Source organism: Meles meles, chromosome 12, assembly GCF_922984935.1.
Source record: "Meles meles chromosome 12, mMelMel3.1 paternal haplotype, whole genome shotgun sequence".
Taxonomy (NCBI): Eukaryota; Metazoa; Chordata; class Mammalia; order Carnivora; family Mustelidae; genus Meles; species Meles meles.
Window position 1 is genome coordinate 32,848,183 of NC_060077.1, and position 27,600 is coordinate 32,875,782.

Sequence of the window (27,600 nt, forward strand, 5' to 3'; positions counted from 1 at the left end):
CCAGGACCTGAGCCAACCCAGTAGGCCCTGGGTGGATGGCAATACACGGTGGCCTCAGGGACCCCTTGGCTCCCAGAGGGCCTGCGGGGGCACCTCACTATCTTCCTAAGGCCCCGGAATCAGGGCTGGCAGAGAAGTGACCCTTGGGGGCATCCCAAGAGGGCTACTCCCCTGCCCCATGGACCCCCAGCAAATCCCGGCACCAGGGGTCACCCTCCCCTGCTTGCTCTTGGCAGTGTTGACCTGTGAGCCGTGAAGGGTGCTCTGTCCACAGGTTGCCCTGTGGTTGGTCTCGCATCTTTGGATGGAGGCCACGAGCACTCGCTGTAAACTGGCAGCCACTGTTGGGGTGAGGGGTGCTGACACCCAACACCACTTCTCATGGGTTTAATTAGCTTCCTGCACAGATCTCAGGGTTCAAGAGACTGAGGCTGGACCTCAGCAGCCCGCCCACCAGGGGTGGGCAGGGGCCCCGCCTCAGGAAATCTGCAGGGAGCCACTTGGGGGTTGGGGATCGTGTGGGGGCAGGCAGGAGCTGAGCCCGCAGCCCTGGGCTCAGCACTCCCACCCCTCCCTGCCCCTCACCAGCAGCGGCCGGTGATCTCATCACTTCCTGGGCTGTAAATATCACCCAAACGCTCACGACTCCCAAATTGTCCTCCAGCCCAGGCCCCTCTCCTGAGCTCAGCCCGCACAGCCCACGCGACACCCCCGCCCAGATGTCTCCTGGGCCTCGACAACGGTGGCCGCTCCTCCTGCACCCCCATCTCGGGGAGGGGCACCCCATGCCGGCTGCTCAGGGCAGACGCCGTGGAGCCCTGCCCACCATCTCTGCCTTCTGCCAGATCCAAATCGAAATGCAGCCCTGTCCTTCCTGATCCCCTTACCACACCCTGCTTGGGCCCCAGCCTCCTCCCCACTGCACAAGTCTCTGCTGGGTACACAGCAGCCACGGACCTTCTCTGGAAATTAGATCCTTCTTTCGCCCATCTCAGGACAAAGCCTCAAGACCCGTGGGATATGACCCTCTAGCTCCTCCAGTTCCACCTGGGCTCCCACCACCTGCTTCGCCCTCTGAAAACCTAGTTGGCCTCTTGTCCCTGCTCCTTGCCATGGCCTAGGTTTCTCCCTCCTGGGGAGAAGGAGGGAGCAGAGTCGCAAAGATGGGGCTGTGAGCTCTGGTGGCACCCCTAGGAACATGTGCTATGGAGGCAGGGCCCAGCAAGGACTTGGGGGGGGGGCGGTCAGGCAAGGTGTGGCTCAGGATGGGGCCCCGGGCTCTTCCAAGATGCCAGTGGGCTTCCAGCCCCCATGTGAGGGCCAGCTGGTGATGACAGACACACTCAGCCTTCAAAGCGCCTTGAGGTATCTCTCAGAGAGGAGCAGGCTCAACCTAGTGAGTGAGTGCCCTGTCCCGAGAGGTATGCAAGCTGAGGAGCTCAGGTGGGCAGCTGCTCTTTGCAAAGGGGCATCTGCTATTTCCTGACGGCCAGGAAGGTGGTGGGAGCCCAGGGGCCACCATGCTATGCAAACCCTCCGCCTCAGCTTGGAGCCCTTCCCCAGACCTAGCAGTTTGGCTGCATCTGCTTGGGCGTGGCAGGGTCTGCTCCGGGGAAACCTGGATTAAAAAAACCCTCATCCTAGGCTCGCTCTGCCCACCCATGCCCAGGGACCAGGAACCGGGGAGCACTGATGGCGGGCCTTGAGGCACGGGGCTGAGGCTATCCAACACCTCCACACCAGACTCCACAGAGCTGCCGCTGCAAAGGCGATCAAGGGACAGTAATAGGGTCTCCAGGTCCAGAGGGGTTGGGACAGGAGCTTTGCAGAGTGTCCCTATCCCTGTGCGGGCCTGCCTGAGCTGCCCCCTCTGAGCCTGTGGAGTCTCAAAGCAGTCAGGTCTTTGAGCTCAAATACGCTGACAAACAAAGGACAAACAGCAAGGGCCCATACCAGCGGGTGGGGTGGGGGGGCAGCGCAAGCAGTGCTGGTGCACCCAGGATCAAGGAGACACCCTTGGCTCTGTCCTCATCCCCAGGGTGGGGAGGGTCTGAGCCCACACTGTGGGCACTGAGGAGCTGGGTAGGGGAGCCGGGAGCCTGGTTGCTGAGTGAGTCCCCCTCCTCCTCCCTCCCTTGGGCTTCTGGAGCCCTGGCCGCCCCCACCGCCATCTGGTTCCACCAGCAACGCTCCCCCTACTCCCTCCCCCAACTCACTATGCTTCCTCCCTCACCCTGCTCCCCGAGGCCCCTGCCCCAGGGGGATGGGGGAACTTCAGCCACGGGCCACGTGGCCTCTTTCCCTTTTGTGTCTGCGTCCTCACGGGCCCAGGCCTTGAGAAAACGTGCGTGTGCATATTTTTGCCTGCGCTGTGGGTGCTGTGTCTGCAAGGACACGTGTGCGTGCCTGTGTGAGCACGCGCGTGGTCCTTGTCCTGCCCGTGTGCTTGTTGTGGGTGCGCATGGGTGTGCGGGGTCACACAGACCTATGTAGGGCCGTGTCTGGGGTTGGCATGGTGTGAGTGCACACGTACGTACCCGGGCACGAGCCTAGGCAGGCCTGGCCGCGGGTCTGCAATGAGACCATGAGCCTTGGTGTGAGAGTACACATGACCCTGCCAGATCTCGGACGGGAGGGGCCTGGCCTCACTCACTCAGCTCTCCTTCAGGGCCACCCTGTCTGCCCGCACAAGGTCCTCCCGGGACCCCGCCCCCCAACCCACATGGAGTCGCAGGTGGGGGAGCTGGGGGAGCACTGGCTACACCTGGTGTGTGGTCCAGCCAGACGCACACCTCTCCCTAGACAGATGCAGCTATCAACCCAGCTCGAAGGGAAGGTGGCTAAGTTGCCTGATGGACTAACGGACGTTAATCTTCAGGGCTGGGGTGTGGGGGGTGGGGAGGTGGGTAGGGGCGTGACGCATCCCTGGTGACCACCACGGGTACTACTGGGCTGAAATGGCAGGATGCAGCAGCAGGCAGCTCCCTTCCCTTTCGGGCTTCCATGGGCCTGTGACTGGGGCAGGGCTGCCCCTCCAGGGTCCACCTGCCTTTCCCTGCCCACCGCACCCCAGCCTGAGAGGCCACGGTTTAAGAAAAGATCTCTTTATTCCACGTCGTCCGATATTTTTACACAAGTAAAATAAAATGCATATCTCTATATACCGCGATCCGGGTGGGAGGTGGCGTTCTGGAACAAACGCTCCGCCCTACCCTGTAAACATGACGGGGTGCAGATGGGGTGGGCGGGCGGGACGCGTCCATCAGGGAGGGCCTGCCGCCTGGTGCTGGCTGGTGGCGCCGAGGGGACCCCGTATGTACACACACCTGACTGCTGAGAAGGGCCTCTCGCTCGGTGGCTGGTCAGCAGGGCCTGAGCACTGTCCACAGCACCAGTGCGAGGCCCAGCGAGGCCAGGCTGTGGGCGAGGCTGGGCAGGGCGCCCGAGCCCTCTGCGTCCCCAGCCCCGCCGCCCCCGCTGCCTGCCTGGCCCAGGCGGCACTGGCTGCGGGTGCGGTTCTTTCGGGAACAACCCGGCTTCCGGCGAGGGCCCGTAGTGGGGGGCCCCGGGGGCTCGGAGCCCTCAGGCCGCATCCCGCTCAGCGGGGGTTCGGCAGAGCCAGGCAGGGTCCCGAAGGGGGAGTCGTTGATGTGCCGTGGGCCAGAGCCATTGCCCGGTGGGCTGTCCCCGGGCGGCACCCGTCCCTTGAGTGCATTGCCGGCAGAGGCCGGGCTCCCAGCCTCGAACACCAAGGCCTTGTCTGCGGCATCGGGCTGGCAGCACTTGGGCAGTCCCAGAAGCTCTTCGTCGGCAGGCCTGCCAGTCCAGACGGGACGTGAGGGCCGGGCCACCATGGCACAGCCCTCCAGGTCAGCGGCGGCCAGGCGTTTGAGGTCACGGCCGGCCAGGCGCAGGGGCAGGCTGCAGAGCAGCTCAGACGAGGAGCCGCGGAACTGCTGCAGCCAGGCCCAGAGCGGGCGTGCCCGGCAGTCACACACCCAGGGGTTGTCATTGAGCCGCAGGTACTGCAGGCCGCGCAGGGGTGCCAGGGCCTCAGCTGGCAGTGCCGACAGGTTGTTAGCGAACAGGTAGAGTGTCATGAGGCGGCCGAGGTCACGGAAGGCATGCGGGTGCACGCGGGCCACGCGGTTCTGATGCAGAAGGAGGCGGTCGAGGCTGTGCAGGCCACGGAAGGCGCGCTCGGGCACGCTGGGGATGCGGTTGCCGTGCAGGAAGAGGTGTGTGAGGTTGCCCAGGTCGCGGAAGGCGTCATCCGGCAGCGCCTGCAGCCCGTTGTCCTGCAGGTAGAGGTACTGCAGCGCAGCCAGGCCGCGGAACAGCCCGGGGCCGAGCTCCTGCAGGCCGCAGCGGTCCAGGTGCAGGGTGTGCAGGCGGCTCAGGCCGCGGAACGTGGCGGGGTCCACGGCACGCAGCTGCGCATTGTCGCTGAGGTCTAGCTGCTCGAGGAGGGCCAGGCCGCTGAAGGCAGCTGCGTCAATGCGGGCCAGCGCGTTTGAATGCAGCCACAGGATAGTGAGGTTGCGGCAGGCACGGAAGCTGGCGGCGGGCACGTGAGTGATGCGGTTGCCATGCAGGAAGACGCGCTGGCTGGTGGCTGGGATGTCGGTGGGCACGGCCAGGAGGCCTTGCTGCGGACAGCTTGTTGTCACCTTGGGCTCATTGTAGCATACACAGGCCCCCGGGCACGGGGCTGCCACCCGCCACGCCTGCAGCCACAGCACCCAGGCCAGCAGCTGGCTCCCTGTGGGCAGAGGAGACGGTGGTTAATGGGCTGAGGGCCCCGTAAGGCTGGTGGGCATGCTGGAGCCAGGCTGGCCCCTGGGATCAGTCCTTGGGACGGTCTTGAGCAGGGCCCGGGACTTGCGGTCAGCCCTGAAGACTCAGGGGCTGAGATCCTTGCTCTGCCTGCCACATGGAAACGACTTCGCTGAAACCTGCCAGGGGGTTCCACGCTCCGCACTGGGCATCCTCGCCTGCAGATGCCCCACGCCGCCCCGCCCAGAGCCCAAACATACAAGCTGACGTGCTCACACCAGCCACTCGAGGTTGGCTGGATCACCACCAAGGCCCATTGGAAGCCCTCCTGAGATGGACACTCAAGCCTGCAGACACCTTCTCAGTACACCAGGGAGCACCGCGGGCCTGCCCACCATCTCTGTCAGTCCTGCCCCACCAGTCCATCAGACAGGCTGGGAGAGAAGCCCTTGGTAAACACCGAGGACCAGGCCGGCTGAGCTCACACAGGGCTGAGGCTCACTCCCAGGTCTGCCAGGCAGTCAGCTGCTGGGCTTCCAGATGCTTCTGCAGCAGCTCCTCCTGAGGGCCCTCCCAGGCTACAGGAAGTGGAGGGGGGGCACTGAGGCTCAGACTCTGTGCCCTGTGCAGGACCCCTGCCCAGGCTCCCAGAGCCCCTAAGGCCCGAGGGCTGCCCGGATTCTGAGGAGGCCTCACCACGGCACAAAGCTGTGCTTTAATGAAGAAACCGCAAGGGCCTCAGAGCCGCGAGCCACAACCCCTAGCAGCCCTCCTGTAGGGGTCTGGGTCCCACCAAGACAGGACACGAAACTTACGGGCACCATGGGCTCCAGAGCAACTCTGCTCTTACAGGATCAGAAGCCTGGACACCCAAGGGCAGGGGCAAGGGAGCCAGGCAGGTGCAGCCCTGCCCGCCCCATAAGCCCCCTCCAGGCAGGCTGCTCCCTCCTCCACACATCCTGACTTGGCATGGAACTCCTCCTGCAGCCTCCTCCCTTCGGCCTCATTCTCTGCTTGATCTCCTCCCTGCGTGAGGAGCTTACTCCTTCCCAACCAATCGATGCCTGCACAATTCCTCCTATCCACCCCCCTCCCTGCCCCACCACCATCTCGAGGCCAGACCCACACAGGGCCTCACCAAAGACCTACACTCTTGGGGCACTGCATCTGCCCTGATCTCCCTACTGGGGTCACACAGCCAAATATAAGCTCACTGCCTCTCATCCCACCATTACAGCCCCCCTCTTCCAATGTCAAAGGTTCTTACCTCCTTCAGGAGCAAGTCTATTAAAACGTGAATCCCCCTGGGAGGGTTATGGCTTATCAGCTAACACCTTCGTTGACAGATAACACCTGCACTGACAGCTAACACCTTTCTTGGCAGTTAGCTAAGAGCAGGATTCCGCACACAGGAGGCCGGCTGAGGGCTGGGGCTGGAGCCGGGTGGGAGGAAGGACGAGACCATGGGCCAGCTTCCCCCACCCAGACCTGTGAACTTGGGGGCCCCCCATTCATGCTGGGGCCCTCGCCACACTGGATCCTGTCTGGGCCAGCACACATACATGCCCCAAGCCCAGAGCCGTAGCAAGGCCAGCATGTTTCGTGGTCATAAACAGTCTGCCCTCCTGGACTTTGGTCCCCAGGATAGGCACCCACATCCTGGGACTCATCTGTCCCTTGTGTTCCGTCAGCCTCCCAGGTGGGGCTGTTTGTTAGCTGCCCAGTAAGGATTAGAGGGGGGGTCCAGAGAGGCAGGCCTGGTGCAGAACTCCCCACCCCCAAGACACCCCTCCCCAGGCTGGCCATGCCCGGGAGGCTTGAGGGCCCCTCAGCCTGCTGTGCTACTTAAACTGCTGACATCCTCTGCAGGCTCTCTCCTGATGGGGCTTCTCAGGAAAGTCGGGCCTGATTATTCCAGCTCTCAACCAGCGTCTCCCCTGTCACTACGCTCTGAAAACAGCACTTCCTGTCCCCGAGGACTCACGGAAGAGGAAGACGTGGGGTGGGGTGGGATGGGGGCTCCGGGTACTCACCAGGCCGGGCTCTGGACCTCACCACCACGGATGGGCCACATCACCAACCGTGCTACGTCACAGCCATGCCAATGTCATCAGCCGCACCTGGCCACGAACTGGGCCACACCACCCAGCAGGCTATGTGAGCAGCCACCCGTCGTAACCATGTTTGCCACCATCTGAGCTGGTCCTCCCCGCTGCCAGGCAGGCCTGAAGCCGTGGTCTGGGAGCTGGGCTGGTGTCAGGTTCCGCTGACTTCCCCAGAACCGGCTGCTCCTCCAGCCTCCAGCCCTCCCCTGCCCGGGCCCCCAGGAGGCTGTAAGCCACGTGCTTGGGGTACACCCACTCCAGGAACGGCCCAAGCGAGGCTCTAGGGCTGAGCTATGCCACGGGGACAAGCGGCAGAGCAGCGGTGTGGCTCGGCCCTGCTGGGAATCTGGCGTCAGGCTTGGCTCTATTCCTGCTGAGCTGACCGCTTTTCGGAAGCCAACTTCTGAGGGTCGGTCCCTCTGCATGGGTGTGCTGTCAGTGCAGCGGCCAGTGGTGGGCCTGCTCCTTGCTGCAGCCACGGTAATTGGCTCCAGCCTGGCCCCCCTTGGGGCCTGCCTGCTGGTCTCCATGGCAACCCCTCCGCTGAGCAAGCAGAGGGGGCATCTTTTTATGAGATAATCAAACCCAACTTTACGGCCTGTGTTCCTACTCACGGCAAGGGCCCTAGGGACACAGGAGGCCCTGTCAGGTCTCAGGATGGTGATCCCTGACCCCACCCCAGGGGCTGGACCCAGTCACTCATCTAACCCCCTCCAAACCCTAAAAAGTGACCCCGCCATCTGGTCTCCCCATCCTGTCCCCTAAACTGGCCTCCTAGCCCATCCTCTCAGTCCCACCTCCCACTTGTACCCAGCCTCACTGGGCTCCTGTTCTCAGTGAGCATTCAATACCAGCTCGCCTCCAAGCACATGACAAGAAAACAGCCCTGCCCCAGCCCCAGTTCACTCACAGCAAAGGCACACTCCCACACCAGGCCGGAGCTGGTCCCTCTCCTGCCGTCCCTGGGGCTGATTCGGGCCTTTTCCTTAGTCCTCACCTCAGAATGGCCCTGTCAGGTTAGGGGGCTTCTCCAGTGCCCTACCCGTGGGGAGCCCCATGGGTTCATGGGAGGGACTCGCCCCTTAGCTCAGTTCTGTCTCAGGAGCAGTGCTGATGGCACAAAGGCCACCACTGGGGAAGGACTGGCCATTCCTGCCTGGGAGGCTGTGGGGGGGAGGCAGTGACTGGCTTCTGCTCAGGGCCTCTCCCACTAGGGCAGCTGGGCAAAGCAGGAATGACCACTAACGAGGCCACGGGGCCCAAATCCCATCAGGTCTGGGTGTGGTCCCAAAGAGCACCTGCATTGCTGCCCCTGCCCCGGGGCAGCAAAGGGCCCAGGTTCTCCTTCATGGGCACTGCAGGGTGTGGGGGGAGGAAAGGGAAGGAGTAGGGAGAAGAGCCAGGAGAGGCGGGAGACTTCTGGGGACTCACCAGCAGCCGCAGGAGCCAGTGGGCGGGCGGACAGGCGGCTGCTGAGGTCAGCAGCTTGGGAGCAGGGACTGCCAGAGGCTATAGGTGCAGGGGAGGTCTCTGCTTCCTGGTCTTTACTTCTCTCGGGGGTCCCCTAGCCTGGGCTGGGGTGTGCGGCTCCCCCGAGGTCCTAGGGGACCCTCCTGCTGCCCCCACCCCATGAGGTCATAGATACAGCACAGGGCTGGCCACCTTGTTTGCTCAGTGCCCTTGGACCTCCCCGCTGCAATAGGGTGGCAGAAACACCCTATTCCGGGGGCAGTATGAGATTCTACCAGTTGGCATAGAAGGCATGAGTCAGAGCTGCGTAAGAATCCATTTTCTTTATAATATCACAAGCCCATTTTACAGATTAGGAGACTGAGGTAGAGAGCAGCTAAGCCCCGGATTGCTCCAACCTGGAGATGGTCCAGGAGGAAGGATGGGAAAAAGAAGGGGCCACAGGGCCACCCAGAAGGGGCCACATCCAGCCAAGCCAGGAATGGAGCCCAGGCTGCGAGGACGTAGGCAGGCACCAGGGGTACATAGCTCTCTCCTGGGCCATCTGTGACTGGGAGGGGACATCTCCAGGGAGGGTCTGGGGGCTGCTTGCCGCCCCCCTCACTCCCAGGAGACTGGGGTGAGTAGGCTGGGAGAGGGGAGGTTGCACAGCTGGGGCACAACCAGGACACTGGTCAGCTCAGGACCCTCTCGAGCACCAAGAACGTCCCCAGAAGGGTCACGTCACAGACCGCAGTTACACGGCAGAACAAGAGGCCACAGCTCAGCACACCAAGGCCAGAAATAGCTCTGGGCGGGGGTGGGGGGCTGGTGGCATTGACACACTACAGAGGGTCAGGGCACCCCAGCAGCGCTGTACTCCCTCTTTCCTGTCCCGTGCCTGCTCCCCATCCCTGCCAGCCCTCCACCAGTGATGGGCTCACCCCCCACCGTCCATTGGTTCCCTCCTCAGTCTTCACTCCTCGCTCACAGTCACCTCCCAACTTCTAGACCATGTGTATGCCCTTGGCGTTCCCTGCCCCCTTCCTTGGCTCCGGGGGGGCGGAGGGAGGAGAGGGGCAGCCCACCCATGAAAGAGCCCACCTCTCCCGGGGGTATGGCTGCCAGCCCCCACTGCCGGTCATACCCCTCAAGGCCCCACTCCTTATTGATCTTCTCAGGGCAGCAGCTGCAGGAGCAGGCCAGCTCGATAACAGGCAAGGTCACCTGTCAGGGAAGGAGGGCACTGGACCCAGGGCTGAGCAGTTCCAGCAGGCCAAACTGCATGCAGTGGGGAAACTGAGGCCCAGCGTTGGCTGAGCAAGCAGGAGCAGCCTCCTGAATGCACTCAGTGCCTAGGTGGATGGAGGGCCAACAGAGGTCTACTGAATCCTCCTAGGAGCCCATTTTATTTTCCTATCTTACGGGGGGTGAAAATGAGGTTTTGTAGGGGAAAGCACTTGCTCACAGAACAGGGACTAATAGGATTCCCAACCCCATGGTATCTAATCACTAAAAGGGCTTGCGTGGCAGTAGGGATTGAAGCTCCCCATCCCCACCTTCCCATTACCCCCACCCTCGAACCCAAGCTATGTTCCCCCTTAAATTTCCAGCTGACACAGCACCTGGGAGGGCCCTGGGTCCCTTTCAAAGGCAAGAAACCAAGGCTGCCAGGGGAGGGGCCAGTTCACCTGAGAGCTTGGGGTCCTGGATGCACAGCTTGCATTAAGGGTATGTCCCTGAGGGGATCCCCCACGATAGGGGCCCCACTGGACGCTGTCAGTGTGAGACCAGTCCCCGGCTTATAATGCTTCTGGTCAAGCAGCAGGCTGATCACAGGGGGTCACCCTGCTGCATGGCATGTGCCACAATGGGAATTTAAGGGACCATGGAATCCTGCCCTGGCTCCAGACATCAGGGGGACACCAGGGAGGGGCACCGGAGCCACTGCCAAGGTGAGCATCCAGGCAGACCCTCTGATGGGTGGGATCCTGGGCCCTGTAATCATGCCTTAGGAATCCATCCTTGGTCAAGGCTGGGCTGCTGGACCTGAGGGCTCTGGAAGTTCATCCTGTCTGTGTTTCCATCTGATGCCTACCTCCCTTGGCCCCCGCCCCAGGGAGCCCCACACCGGGGGCTGACGATGTCGGCCTCTGGAGGCTCTGTTCACCTGAAAACCCACCTAGCGTGCAGGACCCCCTCCCCCCACTGCAGGGATTCAGACAGCAACCTCTCCCTCGCAGTTGGGCATCCCCTACCCCCCTCCACTGAGACCACCAACAAACACCCATTGTCCAATTACCTGGAGAATCTGTTTCCACAACCTTTCATCAGTTGGCCTCTCAGCTCATTCAATCTGGTGGCCAGCGTGGGCTCGAGTCCCGGAGGATGTGAATGAGGTATCAGCTGGGGGCCAATACAGCCCTGGTCTGCTCCAGCAGGTGGGCGCAGCTCAGGAATGGGGCGCTCCCAGTGTCAGGGCCTGGGACCTGCCCTGCCACGTACCTGCCACCATGCCCATCTGCCCTCTCTGACCCCTTCCCCCTGCCAGCTCTCACCCAGAACTGGGCGCCGAGCCCCACCCCAATACACCCCACCTCCTCCCAGGACCCTACATCTATCCAATACCTTCCCAAAGTTCACCGTCCCTGTGAGGCCCAGAGAGGGGAGAGGGGAGTGATAGAGCCTCCAACAGGCAGACACAGTGCAGGAGTGCGCTCTTGGGTGCACTTGTCAGAATGCACACCTGGGGTGTGTACAAGAGTAACACCCACCTAGGGCACACGTTACAGGAACACACACTCGGGATGCACGCTACAGGAACACACAACAGGCGTACACTTCTGGGCCTTCGGCTGCCAGGGCCTGGGTGGGTCAGGGCACAGTGGGTGAGTTGGCCATATAGCAGAGGGCTGCTGTGATGAGGCCAGAGTACGACAAGACCGGAGGGCGCATCCCCACCTGCTCAGGGGCCCTCGGCACTTGTCAAACACCATGGGCAAGGCAGGCTGGTGGCCTCTGTATGACTGGGGTTCATTCTTCTATGAGGTGACAAGTGCAGGTCTCGGGAGGCGTGCAGCCCCTCGCCCCCTGGGTCTGGGGTGGTGGTGGGAGGAGGCACTGATCCACATGGCACCTGCTTGTGCTGCAGGAAGACAATCTTGGGAGGTGGTCTTGGAGTCTCTGGGCTACAACCCCCTCCATGCCAATCCCTGTGCCCTCCTCTAGGGGCTCTGTGGCCAGGTCACACTGGCCCACTACCATCAGCCTGTCCACTTGGGCTGGGAGGAGGGGACATGGCAGGTCAGGTTTGAGGCACTTCCCAGGATGACAAGGTCCAGGCCTCAGCTGACCGAATCTTCCCATCTGAGAACAAAGAAAAAGTACAGGTGGGATGACTCTGTCAAGAAAAGGAGAGAGGCACAGAGTGTAGGGGCCTTCTTGCAAGCAGGCTTCCCTAGACCATTCTGTGGACCTCTGGCCAGAATCTTGAATGGAAAGTCGGTCGTGGAGGTCCATGATCTTTTTTTTTTTTGAGCGAGAGGAAAGAAGGGGGAGGGTCAGAGGAGAAGCAGACTCTCCACTGAGCATGGAGCTGGATGCAGGACTTGATCCTGGGACTCCAGGATCATGACCTGAGCCGAAGGCAGTCACCTAACCAACTGAGCCACCCGTGGCTCATGATCCTTGTCATGATCCTTGATCAGAGGCCCATGATCCTTGTCACCACACCAGTCATGGGCAAGTCCCTCGGATCGCAGGCAGTTCAGAAGCAGCCTGGGACCAACCCGAGGCCAGGCTGGAGTGTAGCCAGCCTCGCACAAGGGTGGGGAGCCCCAGAAGGGGGTGAGCAGCGGGCCAGTGTGGGGTGGACACCAGACACCCCTGAGGAGGTGTGTGGCCCAGGGATGCCCATTCCAGCATCAGTGCCTTGGCCAAGTCAGTCCACACAGGGCCTGTACCAGGTGACAGGAAGGGAGAGGGGGGAGAGAGAGCCCTTGGCTTCCCTGTCTCCCTGGGACTGCTCAAGGCACAGACTCCCTGAGGTCTCATGACATCCCACAGCACAGAAAGGGGATGACCACTGACCTCACTTCCAGACCAGGGCACTGAAGCCTAGTGAGGTGAGGTGATCATGTGTACCAGCTGAGGCCAGGGGATAGGATCTTAGAACCCCCGCCACTGCCCCAGGTGACCAGAGCAGGCCCTGAGCTCTAGAGACCCAAGTAACGGAGGGGCAGCTCTTCCCCCCACGGTAGGCCAGCTATTGAGCACACCCCCACGCTCTGAGCAACTTGGCCCCCACGCACCTCATCCTTAGCCCCAAGCCTGTTGTTCCCTGGGCTAGTGGGCCCTGGGGTCTGGTAGTCCCAGGCTCAGAATGAGGGCTCTGTACCCCTTTGTGCAGTGGCTGGGGAAGCAGCTGGCCAACTCTGGGTCTGTCTCAACACTGTGAGATCTGGGGATGACAACAGGCTAGCACCAGCCTTTCCGGGACCCTGAGATGCCTCCAGCTCTGTGGCTGGTGTCCTGCCTCCCCAGAGGACCTTCGGTCAAGTCCCATCTCAGGTGAGGAACCCAGGGTGGTGAGGCCTATAGCTCAGAGGTGGCATCCCAGAGACATCCTGCTTGGCAGCCTGGCCAGACGGTCCTGCTTTATCCAGGAGAGGTGGCATCCAAGTAGGAGGAAGGTAGGGGTGGAGGGCCCAGCAGCCAGGCTGCACACTGTAAGCTTGCCTAGAGCCACCATCCCATCCCTAGCACCAGGCTCAGCCTCAGTGGAATGAGGAAGCTCCCAGACAGGCCTGTGCACCCAACTTGAGTCATGAGAGAACCCTGCCTTGCTCAGTAACTTGGCCTCAAGTTCTTGCTGCTTCTCAAGGAACACTGGCACCCTTGGTGGTTTTCCTCCTTGCCCACCCACCACCTGTGTTACAGAGAAGTGGTCATCTCCCCTCCTCAAGAGCCGAGACAATGATGATGAAGTATGTGTTAAGAAGAGCAAGGACCAGGGAGATGGGGCTGCTCCCCTGGAGAAACATCCAGAGAAAGGTTCTCCACCGTGGGCTTCTGGGGGCGCTCAGGGTAGCCCCTGCCTGATCACCCCAAACCTGCCAGTTTATAAGCCCTGCTCTTAGCAGTGCTTCCCTAGAACACACGACCAAAAAACCAGGCACCTGGAAAAGACTCGAAGGCAGACAAGAGGGAAAACAACTGTAGAGGAAGCAGAGACAGTGCAGGGAATAGATAAAAATCAGGGAAAAAATCCAATCAATGTCCTCTCAGGGACAGAAGGAGATTTAAAACAAGAACAGGGTGCTATGAACAAGGAGCCATCAGAAAACAAGAAGAGTAACTGGAAGTTAAAAATAGAATTACTAAAATTACTAAAAAAAAAAAAAATCAATAGACAGGTTGGAAAACAAGGTCAAAGAAGTCTTCCAGAAAGAAAAACAGAAAGAGAAAGAAAGAAAAAAAAATTGATGAGATTCAGAAGACAAATGTAGGTCAAATATCTGAGAAAACAGAAAATAGAGGAGAAAAAAGTTATCAAAGAAATAATACCAGAAAATCTCCCAGAGCTGAAGACCCAGCCCTCCACTGGGCAAGTGTCTAGCATAACAGATGACATTCACAATGTGATTTCAGTCCCCTGGGGGTCAAAAGAGGTCTGAAGCTCCCAAGGGAAAAGCAATGTGGCATAAGACCTCTCTACAGAACACTGGATGCCAAGAAGATAACAAAATGGCAGTGGTTTCAAAATTCTGAGGGACTTTCTTTTCTTTCTTTTTTTTTTTTTTTAAAGATTTTATTTATTTATTTGACAGAGAAAGACACAGCGAGAGAGGGAACACAAGCAGAGGGAAAGTGAGAAGCAGGCTTCCTGCCAAGCAGGGAACCTAGTGTGGGACTCGATCCCAGGACCCTGGGATCATGACCTGAGCCAAAGGCAGATGCTTAACGACTGAACCACCCAGGTGCCCTGGGACATTATTTTCAACATGGAATTCAACATGGAATAGGTTTGCTAATATATGAGGACTCACAGAATGATTCTTCACTGTGAATTCCTTAGAGAGTTAGTTGGGGATGTGCTTCAGCTAGAACTAGGATATAAACCCAGAAAGAGGAAAATGTGGGGCCCAGGAAACATTGGGTGATAATGGAAGTCCTGGGCAGTTATGAGTAAACCACAGCATGCCTGGTCCATGTGGGGACAGCAAGACAAAGGCCTGGGGTCAGACCTTCCTGGAGTTAAATGAGACACCCAGTAGAACACCTGAGGTGGAAAGAGAAGGCACATGAGGGCAGTAGATGGGACAAGGGAGAAAAGACAAAGTCAACTGTAAACTCCAGGGAAACCAAAGGCCATACAAGAGCAGAACGGTCACCAAAGTACCCCCTGCTCCTCCCACCTGTGGTGGGGTGGTGAAGCGCATTTATGTGACTTCGGTTGGGAAACACTGTAACTGATGGTGGTGAGACAACCACACTGGCAAGTATGCTAGAGAAGAGGGAGCTGGGGTAGGAGCCGTGGAACTATGACGGCAACCACTTGGAAAAACAGGGAACAGAGCAACGGTGGCTCCCTTCAAGGAGGAAAGGGGGCTGGGGTACAGCAAGCTAATTCTCAGACTAGCCCTAAAGGACTGGGTGCAGGTTTTAACTTTGAGCAAGATATGGTTGACCATTTTATCTTTTCAAAATGACTGCATATTTGGTGCTGAAATCTCAGAAATAGAAATAAAAATGAGAAAATAAAGTGTATCTCCCATCTCGTAAGTACACTTGATGGGACAGCTTCTGGCCTGAAAATTCAGCTGAGTGCTCAGGCCTCCCACATCTGGACAAAGGCTCACCCCGTCTCCTTCTCATCTCTGCCCCGTTCACAGACATAAGACCCCCCACCTCAGACTGAGGGCCCCCCAAGAGCAGGGAGCCCAGCAGATAAACCTGACAGGGGGATGTGTGCACATGGGGCCTCAGGAGTGGGAGTCTGTGGCCCCAGGGAGGGCTTGCCCTGACCTTGGCTGAGTGCAGACTTTCCGAGGCTTCAAGAGCCCCAGTTGCGTTTCTGCCACTGAACCCGCGGCACACAGGCAGGGGCGACGTGAATAAGTAATTGCTCTTTTATTAACGAGTGATAAATTATTCCTATATGATTGTGTGTGATAACTCTTCCCTATTTGAAATCAATTTGGGATGGAAATTGTTGGCGGCTTCTCACCAGTGAGGGTGGGAGGACCAGGCGCCGCCGCCTCCTGGAAAAGCAGGTCAGTGTATTTCGGCTACTTCCTGAGGCTGATGCGCCAGGAGCTGGCGTGTGGAAGGGGGTTGGCTGCCTTGGGGGCGGGGGCTAGGGAGGGCGGCCTTATTCCTCAGCACCTGCCCCTGAGACCTGGGAGGGGTCCTGGCAGGTGCTCCAGCATGGCCTCTCCCTACCTCCAACACCTGCCTGAGGCTCCCAAGAGGCCCAGCCTACCCCACCTGACCGCCAGAGAAGGGTCAGGCTGGGGGAGGAGCCCCTGAAAGCCCAAGCCCTGCCCCCATCCTCACTTCCTCCTCCCCCGGTTCAACGCTCCCTCCCAGGCCAGGCTGCAGGAAACCAGGCTGTGCCCACCTCTCCCTGCTCCTGTTCCTCCCCAGCTGCCTCCCTGCCCCCCAGCGTGGCAGTTACAGGCCTGAGAGGCTGGGGCACCTCCTAGCTCCGCCATGTTGCCCAGTTCAGCCCAGACACCAGCAGGGACCTTGACTCTTAGGTCTGGCTTGGTCAGCTGTGAATTGGAGAGCTTGGGTCTGAGAACCTGACAAATCCCCAGGGCTAGGGGCATTTGGTGGACCCAGGGTTCCTGATTACCCCCTCCCACCTCCGTCCACTGCCGGGGCTCACCCACTTCACCACGCACCTCACTGGTCAGCTTAGCACGTGCTTGCTTCCTTCCGTCGAGCCCCTCAACGAGCTGTGCCCTGGGCTGTGGGCTCCACAGGGACAGGAGCCACAGCTGGTGACCAGCACACACCATAAATGTTTGTCACACAGGAGAAATGTCCACCACTACAGACAGGAAAGTCGAAGACTCTGTGAGGCTGGGGGGACAGCCTTCCCCAAGGATGTGTTTGGAGAGTCCCCAGGGAGTCTACGGGGTACTCCGTGGGGGGCAGGGCAGTAGCACCCGGAAGCCAATGGCAATTTCACCTTTGTGAAAGGTTTTTGTCTCCCCCAGATTCCTATGTTGAAGCCCAAACCCCCAGTGTGATGGCATTTGGAAGAGGGGCCTTGAGAGAAGGGAAACCCCCGAGGAGGTCATGTGGGCGGGGCCCCCATGATAGAATGAGGGCCCTTACAAGAAGAGATACCGGAGAGCTTGTTTTCACTGTCTCCGCGTGGGGACATGGCGAGAAGGTGGCCATCTGCAAGCCAGGAAGAAAGCTCTCACCAGAACTGGACCGCGCTGGCTCCCTGATCTCAGACTGCCCGCCTCCAGAACTGTGAGCAAATAAATTTCTGTTGTTTAAGCCATCCAGTCTGCGATATTTTGTTATGACAGCCTGAGCTGACTAATACAACTTCTTTCTTAATCTCTGATATATCTTCCCAGATTTTTTCCAACGCACACGGACCGGTAAAATCAGGAACATTTTCAGTTTGGTTTGTTTGGTCTCCTGTGTCAACGCTGGATGGGGCAGCCCTGCCCTGAGAAGGGTGAGTGAGGGAGCCCTCTGTCAGGGGGACTCCCCCTTCTAAGACCTCCCCCTGCCATGGGGTCCCTGCCGACCACAGCTGACCCTGTGGGATGGCTGGAGAAGGCCAGGGCTTTGATGCCCACTCTGCCCCCCTGGGACTCAGGTAGGTCTTCCAACCTCTTGGGCTCTGTTCCATCACCTGGAGAATGGGGATAACCTCACAAGGAATGGAGAGACCACACAGTCCACCCAGGGCTGGTGCACAGCGGGTACACTGGAAATGCCTGGCTCGCCTGTGGGATCATCTCAGGAGTGCTGCATGTCACCCCCGGCAGGGAGCCACCGTCCCCGCCTGACAGAAGGGAGCTCAAGTCACAGCTAGAAAGGGCACGCTCGTGCCTTTACTCAGACAGTTCCCCTTTCCAGAATGCCTGCCCTATTCCCAACACATCCCCCTAGAAGGGCTCTTCTCCTCAGAGTCCCACCAGGCCAGCCCTGGGAGGCCAGAGCCCTCCCAACCTGTTCTCCTCCCGCACCACAATCATGCCTGTCCATCTTCAGTCCTGTCCCCAATGCTGGACTCGGCTCCGATGGGGCCACTGAAGGGAGCAGGTGAATAAGCAGAGTGAGCCCTGGAGCCTGGCCGGGGTCACAGCTCGTGGGCTCTCACTAAGGGGCACGTGGCGGGGAAAAGCATCAGTTAGGCCCGAGGGTTCTCGCGTGAGTGACATGCCAAGCAGGTCTTGACCCCACCTGGGCCTCGGGGCATTGTGGGGATAGTGCACTTAGCAGTACTGGTGCTGGCCACCTGGCAGGGCCTGAGGGGGAGGGTCTTCAGCCCCTTACTCCCTAATTGCCACCACCTGCTCTAGGAACATACTGCAACACCCCATCCCCGGGGTCCCCTTGTCTCTGATGAGGAGGGTCACGCCTCTCTCAGGCTTCCTGTGATCTGGAGGGAGAAAGAGTCAGCCACGGCACTGGGGAGGGCTCTACGGGGGCCCTGATATCATGTGCATGCGCGCACACACACACACACACACACACACACACGCACGCACACTGCCACCACCCACCCTGGGCCACCCTGGGGACTGGGCCGTGGCTCCGGCAGCAGGTAAAGAATGGAGTCCATTAGGGCCACCATCTGTCTCAGCTGTGATGGGTCCTCTCGGTGACATCCAGGAGGTACGTAGATGGAATATCTTTATGGGGAGAGTTTTTCTTTTGCCAATTTTCGAACAGGAAGCCAGACACTTGTCACACCTGTCCCCGTGTCAGCCTCTGCCTGACATAAATTGGGGCTGAGGCAGGGAGATAAAAGACAGCCTGGACACGACCGGTGTGCAGTGGCCACGTGTCATACGGCCAGGAGCACACAGAGCGGGGGCTGGCCTCCCACTGGGGCTGGGTGGAGGGGCAGGCCACTGCCCGCTCCACCCTTTCCAGCCTGAGATCCCCCAAAACCCCCCCTCGGCTCCCCTCTTGGCCCCCACAAGCTCCTCACCTAACTCCCATCTCCTCCTCCCCTGCCAAACAGTCTAGGCCCAGCTCAGCAGTCCCGGCCACCCGGCCCGGAGTCCACTGTCCCAGAGTTTCCTGGCTTCTGCTCCCCCCACCCGGGGAGCCCCCCACCTAGACCAATAGCTCTAACGTCTCTTTAAGACCCAGGGCCAGTGTGACCTCAGGGCGGAGGCCTAGCCTTCAGAGTCCTCACTGCACCCCCACTAGCACTTCTTTCTCCTGGGACCTTCATGGACTTTGGGGTATCTCCCTGGGAGCTAGGGGACCTTGGGGGGCAGAATGCATCACAAGAATCTAGGGGTCCCTGCTGCCTAACACAGGGCTGGCCTGAAACTAAAGGCTAGAAAACACTTCACCAAGAAAACGGAAAGACAAGTGACCCTCTGGGAACAGCCCCCACCCCAGAGTACATCTTGGTACCTGGCTAATCCCCCGGAGGGTGGGGAGGGTTCTGCCCAGGGGATGCTGGGGGACCAGTTGCCAGGCCATACTCCAGAACCACACCCCAGAGTCCCCCTCAGCTCCTCCGTCATCCCTGTCATGTGGGGAAGGCCATCCATGCCATGGGCTAAGGAGTGCTCACTGCTGGGGAGAGAGTGACTGTCCTGCATCTTCCTCAGATGGCCCTGGGGGTCTTGGCCTCAGCCCCCAAGGAAACCTAAGAGCCCATTTCCCACCAGGCTCATAGGCCACTGCCTCACACAGCCTCATTCCTTGGGAGGCCCTATGGATCCTGGGGGTGAGGGCTGGGCAGGGGTGTGACTAGGCAGCACTGTGCTCTCTAAGGACAAGGAGGGGGCTGAATGTGTCCTGGGAGACCATGGAGGCCTCGAGCAGGGTGGCTGAGGGAAGTGGACAGTAGAGAGCTGCAGGAGGCATGTGGCAGGGCTCTGGGAAGGGTGAACGCAGGGCAGAGCAGCAGGGCCCACTCCCAGTTCCTGGACGGGGTGTGCTGTGATGGCAGGTGAAGGCCTGTGGAAGCAGGTGGGAGAACTGGGTGTGAGCATCCTGTGAGACCTTGGGGCCCACGGCCCCCCCAAGACTGCAAAGATGTGGTGCCCAGCCCATTCTGATGGCTGGCCAGGACTAGACTTTCTCTGTAATTCTGCTTCCAGCTACATTGCTGGGGATGGAAGGTGCTCTCAGGCTGGTAGCCAAACCTAGGGGGGCAGATGGCCCAACCTCTGGCTGCCTGCACCCCACCCTGCCCCAAGACCACAGGGCACCCCTTCCATCATAACACGAAGCTGCTGTAAGGTGAACTGTGGGGGCAGAAGTCTCCACATTGTGAAGGCAGAGGGACCTTGAATTTCCTTCTGAGTCGGTATGGGGTGAACAGGACCAGTGCCCACCTGCCCCAGGGTGGGACTTGGAGACTCCTCACCTTACGGGGGTCCCAGATGCCCCTCCAGACTCCCCCGCCACTGGCCCTGTCTGGACTTTTGCACATCCCATCCCCAGCCCACCACGGCGTCCCAACCCCACTCCTCACTTGGCTCCCCATGGCATGAATGGATACGTCACAGATTCCCCTTGGGACAGGCAGCAAAGACCCTCATGGCAGGAGGACTGATGGGGGAGTGGCAGGCCCAGACAGGGGCTCCTCCTCTGTGCGCCCATGGCTCAACTGAGTCTTCTGCTCCGGGAAACACAGTGACCCACACACGCTTCTTTACCCTGCTGCCCAAGTTCCACCAGAGACTACCCCCCTCAGGGCAAGGCAGGTGCAAGACTTGATAACCCAAGGGGGCCCCTGGAAGGTGGGGACCCCATGACCCACTGAGGGCTCTGGATGTCTCATCACCAACCTCTGTCTCCATAGGAAGTTCCAGCCTAGGGCAGCAGGTCCCACGTGAATGGGAGCATCAAGCTCCCATAAGGGGCTGGGCCTTGTGGGCTGCATTCAACACTGACTCCCCCTTCAGAGTCTCCTGTGTGACAGAAAGACTCAGAAGGTGACTGACATACCCATACGTACTTTAGCTGGCTCTGGGCTAAAGCCAGGAGGGTCCCAAGTCCAGACATTGCCTGCCCAGGCTTTGCCTGGAGGGCTTCCCTCATAGGATGGCATCTCTGTCTCTCTCTAGAGCCGTGCCTTTGGTCATCTGAGTCCTGGAGAGGGGCCGCCTTCTTGCAGCCACCTGGGACAACTGGTCTGCCCCTGACGCCCGGCAGCCGTCCCCGGGGGCCAGGACTGCCAGCTCCTGCGTCTCCTGGGAGCTCACTCCCTGTGTCCCAGTGCCAGGCCTGGGCTGGACTCAGGGCTGTGGAGAGGGGAAGGCAGGCACAGGTGTGCATGGCAGGTGCTGAGACCAGGGAGCTGGAGGCCTCCTCTTGTGGGGGTGGAAGAGGAGGTTCCCAAAAGAGACTCCTTGGCCCAGGCCCTGAAAACAATGGGGGCTCCTCCAGGGGTAAGACATGGGAGAGTTTAAGCAGGAGGGGGCCTGGCTGGCAGGCAACATGTTTTAAGAAAGCATCTCAGAGTCTGAAGGGAGGACAAGATGGCAGGCAGGCAGCTGTGGGTGTCTGTGACCATGGACCTGGGAAGGGACCGGCCTGCAGCAGGCCCTCACTGAGGCATAAAAGGGGATGGATTTCCCTGGAACACAACCTGATGCTGGACGGGCCTTTGGAGATGGGAGGCAGCCAGGACCCTGGGCCTTGGGGGCTAGATATTAGGGCTGGAGGGGCAGGGGGCACAGGGGTGATCAGCACCAGACAGACTGGATCTGGGGGACCTGTGACTCCACTGGAGCACAGCTACACATGCAGGGAAAATACATGTGGAACTGCTGTGTGGGGGACAGCCTAGGGGCCTGAGACCCCTGCTCAGCTTCATGGGCCTGGCATACAGCAGGGAGGCAGTAAATGCTTGCTAAGAAATCACTGGGCCCTGAGGGCCACAGCAGAACTCAGCGGCAGGCCAAGCGGGGCCTCAGAACTGGCCTTGGTGGGGTGGGTGGGGAGGCAAGGGAGTCCGGGGGGCTCTAGATTCCTGGCTGGTCTTGTGCTCCCCATCACCACCTCACCTTCCATGTCGACTCACTGTCCCTTGCTCTTTACACAGCACCTACTGTGTGCTTGGGGCTGCGACACGATACCGGGAGCCAGCCACCTAGCCCCCATCTCTCTCCCCCAGAGTCCAGCACCCTACACACCTCAGGCTCAAGCGTTTTCCCACCCACGAAGGCACTGAGCCAGAAGCACCACCTCTGGTCAACAGCCGTGGATTACAGATGAAGCCTCTGGCGACCAGGAAAGGGCGGGTGCTGCCCAAGGTCACACAGCGAGCCGGCACTGCACGGGCTAATGCAATGCCTGCCCAGACTTGGGATGGGGAGACTTCTGGCAGGTCTCTGAGCCCGCCCCATCTGGGCCCTGGCAGGAGGTGAATAAAGGCAACATCTCAACAAGGTCACAATAGTTGGGACAGATGGAGGACATGGCGCTGGGCTGAGGCAAGAGAGGGGCAATCCGAGAAGGCTCCCTGGAGGAGGTGAGGGGCCCAGAACCCTGCCTTGGCCTGAGCCCCTCGACACTCCACCCCCTTCCTCGATGGGCCCTTCACTAGCTTCAGCCTCAGTCTGACATTTCCCGTGACATTTGCTGCAAAGAAATAGAGTCATAAACCCAAAGGTTAAATTTGCACATTGCCTCACACTGCCAGGAGAAGTGTGGTCCCTCCACCCACCAGGTGCTGTGGCTGCAGGGTTTGTGTAGGATGGCCCGCCCATCTCTGGAGCCCTTACTGGGGGCCGGAAGGTCTCCCTCCCAGGCCCTCTGAGAAATCTCAGTCACTGTTACCCAAAACAGTTTCTGGGCACACCAGTCCCCGAAGTGTGTCGCATAGGGGTGTTCTTCAGAGGCCCTACCCAATCTGTTTGCAAACCCGAGGCCCCCAGACACCCTGCGGTAAAGGAGATCTGCCCGTGCCACTTAACCCAGCCAGTCCCAAATTTGCTTGACCACGAAACCCTTGTTCAGTCGCCACCAACATTCTGTAGAATTTCAATTATGTGGAGTGTGACCTGTGATGGTAGGTTAGGAACGCCTAGGTGCTGACCAGAGAGCAGAGGAGCACACCCAGGGAGCTGGATGGGCTGCTTGAACAAAGCTGGGTCAGCTCCTGACAACCCAGACTCTCCACTCAGGCTCCCCACATCACTGCTGGCCCAGCTCCATGTGCCTGGGCCCCGACAGGGCTCATAGTCTGCCCAGCCCACCTGAGCCAACCCAAGCCCCTGGCCTCTGCCCAGACAGCAACTTCCATGGCCCCTCCAGGAGGTCTGCCCATAGTCCGGCCTTTCAGCTGTACCTTCTGGGCCTGGCTGCCCAGTCTTTGGGGGAGGGGGTGGTCAAGGCTGTAGGATGGTGCCGCATGCCCATCCTCCACTCTCTGAGCAGAGCAAGGCAGCGGGCCCACGTGGAGACAGGACTGTCAGGATGCTGCAGGGTAAAGGCAGAGGTGTGTGAAGGGGGCAGAAGAGAGGCAGCCAGAAATCCAGATGCACAAAGGCCATCCCCAGAGTCAGAATCCTGATCAAAGCCCAGAAGCAGATTCTACGACTTGCAGAGCCCACCCATAAAATGTTGGGAGGGGGTGGGGATCAGGGCCTGCTGCTTTGCGGTGGGGACAGGGTGCCTGTGGCCAGGCCTGCAGTGAGGACACCGGGGGCATGGGCTGAGAGCCCCTCCCCGGGGGGGGCCGGCTACCGGACCATGGACAACGCGAGAAGCCGAGGCAAGTTCAGATAAATAAATTATGGCGAATCCTCAGGAAGGGATTCCACATACACCAGTAAACCCATGATTGCACAAGAATAGTTCCCGATGTGCAAAGTGTTTAAAATACAGCGACAAAAGAAGAAACTGCAGCACACAACACCCGGCCGGGCCCACACGCTCCGGTGACGGTTCGTGGAGAGGCAGGGTGTGTGGACGGCGTGCCCACCCTCTGGCTGGGCTTCTGTTTTTGGCTCTGGGACCACCTGTCCTTTAAAGCATTTGATCCTATAAACTCAGGAGGGCAAGGATCACATCCCTTTATTTGCCTGGCTCCAAATAGGGTCTGAGAGGTTGGCGACAAATGAACGAATAAATGAACGGATGTCTAGATGTCTGGAATGGGGCAGCTGGATCACAGGGTTGGGGGACACCAAGGGGTGTTTTCGAGGGGTTACCTTGAGAGGGTAAGTGGGGGGCTGAGGGGCCAGTGCTCCAGTATGGCTGAAGGGATGGGGTAGAGGGGTATGGGCAGCCAGGCCAGCTCCTATGGACCTTGAGGCCCAAGCCCTGGGCGGCCACCAAGGGACAGGCAGCCCTCCCCGGGGGGTCAGAGGTCAGGGCCCAGCAGGCTGAGGGCAGGGCGGCAGGAACTCGTTAGGCAGGCACGGCCAAGAGCCCTCAGAGGAGCCCCACAGCAGGGCCCAGGGTCAGGAGTGTCACACTCATACACGCTCCCCTCACACTCCCATTCACTCATTCAAAGCCATTCACTTATTCACTGTGGAACTCCTTTCCTGGTGCTCCTGTTCTCCTAACCCCTTTCCCGCCTCACAGACTGAGGTTCTGTGGAGACTCTCTGGCCACAGGCCCAGGAGAGCAGGAAATGCAGCCCCGGGGGATGGGTTCCTTCTGCCTCCACCAGCCGGGACCCTCCCGGTGCTGCACCAGCTGCCATGGGCATCCGTGCCACAAAGCGGTGGATTCAGGCCTGGGGCAGGGAGCAAGGAGGGGCTGGAGCCAAGAGGCAGCACTGGCCACCAGGAGCACCGTGAACCCGAGTCCCCTGGCCTGGGAGCAGCAGATGGAGGGGGAGCTTGGAGTCCAGAGAGCATGGGGGAACCAGGGCCGCACACGGCTAGCCCCCCGTGGTCTGTCACTCACAATGAGTAACGGCAAACAAACGTGGGTCTCGGGCCAGCCCTCGGATTCCTCAGACAGCAAGACTCCCCCTTCTGCCTTCCAGAGCCCTAGCATATCCTGGGGTGGGAGCTCTTCTACAGACACCCCATAAGCCCTCTTGCTTCCTGAGACGCAATGGGCCCTCTCCCCTACCTTTCATCTGCGACCGCAGGGAGAGGGCCAGTCCCAACTGCAGGACACCCAGCTGGCTGTTAATCCTCAGGTAGAGAAACTGAGGCTCAGATGTTCTGCAGGCTTCCTGCTGGTGAGGGGCAGAGCCGCTTGGGAAGCACGCGGCTGGCCACCTCCCACCTTTTGCAGTGCTCTCACTTCCTGCCCCCCAACTGCTCATCACACCTTTCAACTCCCCTGTGACCTCTATGTGCCTTTGTTTCTCCATCTGCAAAGAGGTGGAAAAGAGGTCCGGTTGGCAGTGCAAGAGTTCTGGGAGGACTTCCATTTGTGGGAACCACTGCCTGGGGTGGTGTGTGTGTGGGTGGAGGGGGGTGATGTTTTGGGTATTTTGAAGGCAAAAGCACTGGCATCAGAACCCTGTGGGGACCTGATTCCTGGCCCGTGTCACGGGTGAGAAGGCTGAGGCACACAGAGGTAAACTGTCATACCCAAGGTCATACCACCAACGGGTGGCTGCGCCGGGACCCAAATCCAGGAAGTTCTGTGATGCCTGCCCTCTGCCAGGTGGTTGTGTGCTGACCACCACCTGGCTCAGTCTGTCCCCTGGAGCTTGTTTCTCCCTCACCTTGTTTGGCTTAGAAGAGAGGAGCAGCCAGCCCCTTAGCCTGCCCCACCATGGGGCCCAACCTCAGGCCCACCCCTCTGTTTCACCCCCACACACTCTAGAAGGATGACCCACTTGTCTCCATTCTCTAGACAAGGACACAGATGGGGACCAGTCAGGATGGCCCCACCTCTCTAAGACCCTGGCCCAACGTCCTCCTCACTACAGTGAGAGTGGGTCACCAACACCCTTACTCAGTACCCCACACAGCACCTGAGCCCCATACAACACCTGAGGCAGGTGACCTAACCCAGAACCCCTTACTGATAAGGCTCCTACCACGGAGAGACTGAGGCCGGAGGGCAGGGCCTTCTTGAGGTCACCCTGGGTCAACCTCAGGATGGGCACATACCTGCTCCCCTTGGGCTTAGTGGCAGTGACTACAGAGCATGGAGGAAGGGTCTGGCCTCTTTGTCACTGTGTTGACCTCCAGGTTTGAAATGGGCCTTCCCTGCCCAGGTGAGTCCCTGCCCCCATCAGCCTCCATTGCTCCAGCCCAAGAGGAAGGGGAAGAGGGGCTGGGAGCCCTTTGGCCTCACAACTTAGGCTGGGTGCCCTGAATTATCTCCCTGGCACACACCCTTAGTGCCGCTGCTAAGGATTTGGGTAAAACCTGCTCACAGTCTGTCTGGGTGTATGAGGGCACCCACACTGGAGGCAAAGACCCACACACGGATGTGACCACAGGCACATATGGGCATGCGTGCAGAGACACACACGTGCAGAAGCATAGAATCACACACACACACACAAAGACCCAAGGGGCTGTGGAGGGGAGACTCCCAGGACACAGGCAGAAGGCAGACAGAGGGGGCCATGCTCCCGTAGCCGGATTCTCGCCCCTCCATCTGTGAGCTTTGGCTGCCCAGAGCCTCCCCCTCAACACATGTGCATGTAGGCAAGGGAGCGGGTCCCGCTAAGGGGCCCCAGCATGTGCCAAGTGTGGGGACCACAGCAGGCATGCTATGTGCACGCATGTGTGGCTGTGGGCGTGCAGGCGGGGGCGAGGACATGGATGTGCGTCCACAGCACGCGCAAGCGCATGTGTGTGTGTGTGCACACTGGGGCAGCCTGGCATGCATGTGCACACGCGGTGTACAAGTGTGCAGCCCTTGTAGACACATGCACGTGCAAGGAAACGTGTGTGCCGCTTGCGGCACGGTGGACATCAGCAGGGCGGTCTGGGTGGACACCACAGGAGCACCCTCCAGGAAGGGCATGCTCAAGTTCCCTCCCAGGAGGTCCCCCCTCACCCAGACCCCTGTTTCAGGGCCTCGCAGCAGGGAGCAGAAGGGGTCCCATGAGGGCTGCCAGGGAGGGGACGTTGCAAGCCCCATCACTTCTGGAGCCTCTTATCTGAGCCACCCCTGGGGTCCTCAGGCTGCGGGTGGAGGCTGCTAAGGCGGCCTCTTCTCCATCTCGCCAGCCCCCTGGGGGGCAGCTCTGGGCCAGCCCCGCCCCCCACGCCCTCTACGGTCGCCAACGCCCCCACTCATCCCGCTGCGGCCTGACCCCAGAGAAACCAGAGGTCCTGAGCGGAGTCCTCCGGGCAAGGGTGGAAGCGATCCGATATCCCCACCCCTGCTTGGTACCCACGTTTCTGCAACCCTGCTCATTAACCCCTTCGAGGCCGGGACGCTCCGACGCTGGACCCCGCCCTTCCAACCGGCAGACCCCACCCCTGCCCCAGTCGGGCGTCCGGAGCCACACGGCCCCGCCGTCCCCGGCCCCGCCGCCGCGGCCAACTTTCCCGGGAAGCGGCAACTTTTCCTGCTGCCGCGGGCTCCGCCCTCCCGGGGCCGGGGCGCCCGCGGCCCCAGCCCGGCGCGGCACTGCGGTGGCCCTCACGGCCGCCCGGTGACCCTTCTGCCTGCCTCGGCTGCCCCGGCCTGGCCCTGCGGCTCTGGGAGGGGCCGCCCCCCCAACCTCCCCACCCCGCCGGCCCGGCTCGGGTGCGGAACGGCACTCACCTCCGGCGGACGCCCTCTTCATCTTAGGGGTCGGGCGGGGCGCGACGGGGACCGAAAGTCGCTTCGGGGCCGGCGCCCGTCTCCCCGCGGCCGGGTCCGCATCCAGGCGCTGCCGCTCCGGCCCGGCCCCGGCCCGGCCGCGGGACGAGGCTGGGCGCGCTCTGCTCCCCGGGTCGGCTGGGCTGGCGGGGCCGCGGGCGCGGAGGGCGAGGGCGGCGGCGGCGCGGACTGGCGGGGCGCTCGCGGCGCGGGCCGGGAGCGGATGAATGTTTTATGGGATCATGTGGTTTGACGCGCGAGGAATCCGCCCGGTTCCCCCCCGCCGGCCGGGCCGGGGCGGGGCGGGGGCGGGGCGGGGCGGGGCCTCGAGGCGGGCGGGGCGCTCACC

General features: G+C 60.5%; 1 protein-coding gene across 1 annotated transcript; it reads right to left on the reverse strand.

Moving 5' to 3' along the window:
- Window positions 1–3,109: 3,109 nt before the first annotated feature.
- RTN4R (reticulon 4 receptor) lies at window positions 3,110–27,461 on the reverse strand. Its single transcript, XM_046025170.1, has 2 exons — window positions 27,213–27,461; window positions 3,110–4,762 (listed from the first exon to the last, which is right to left on the reverse strand). The coding sequence occupies exons 1-2, from the start codon at window positions 27,232–27,234 to the stop codon at window positions 3,363–3,365; spliced, it is 1,422 nt and encodes a 473-aa protein (XP_045881126.1). The 5' UTR covers window positions 27,235–27,461; the 3' UTR covers window positions 3,110–3,362.
- Between the last annotated feature and the right edge of the window lie 139 nt (window positions 27,462–27,600).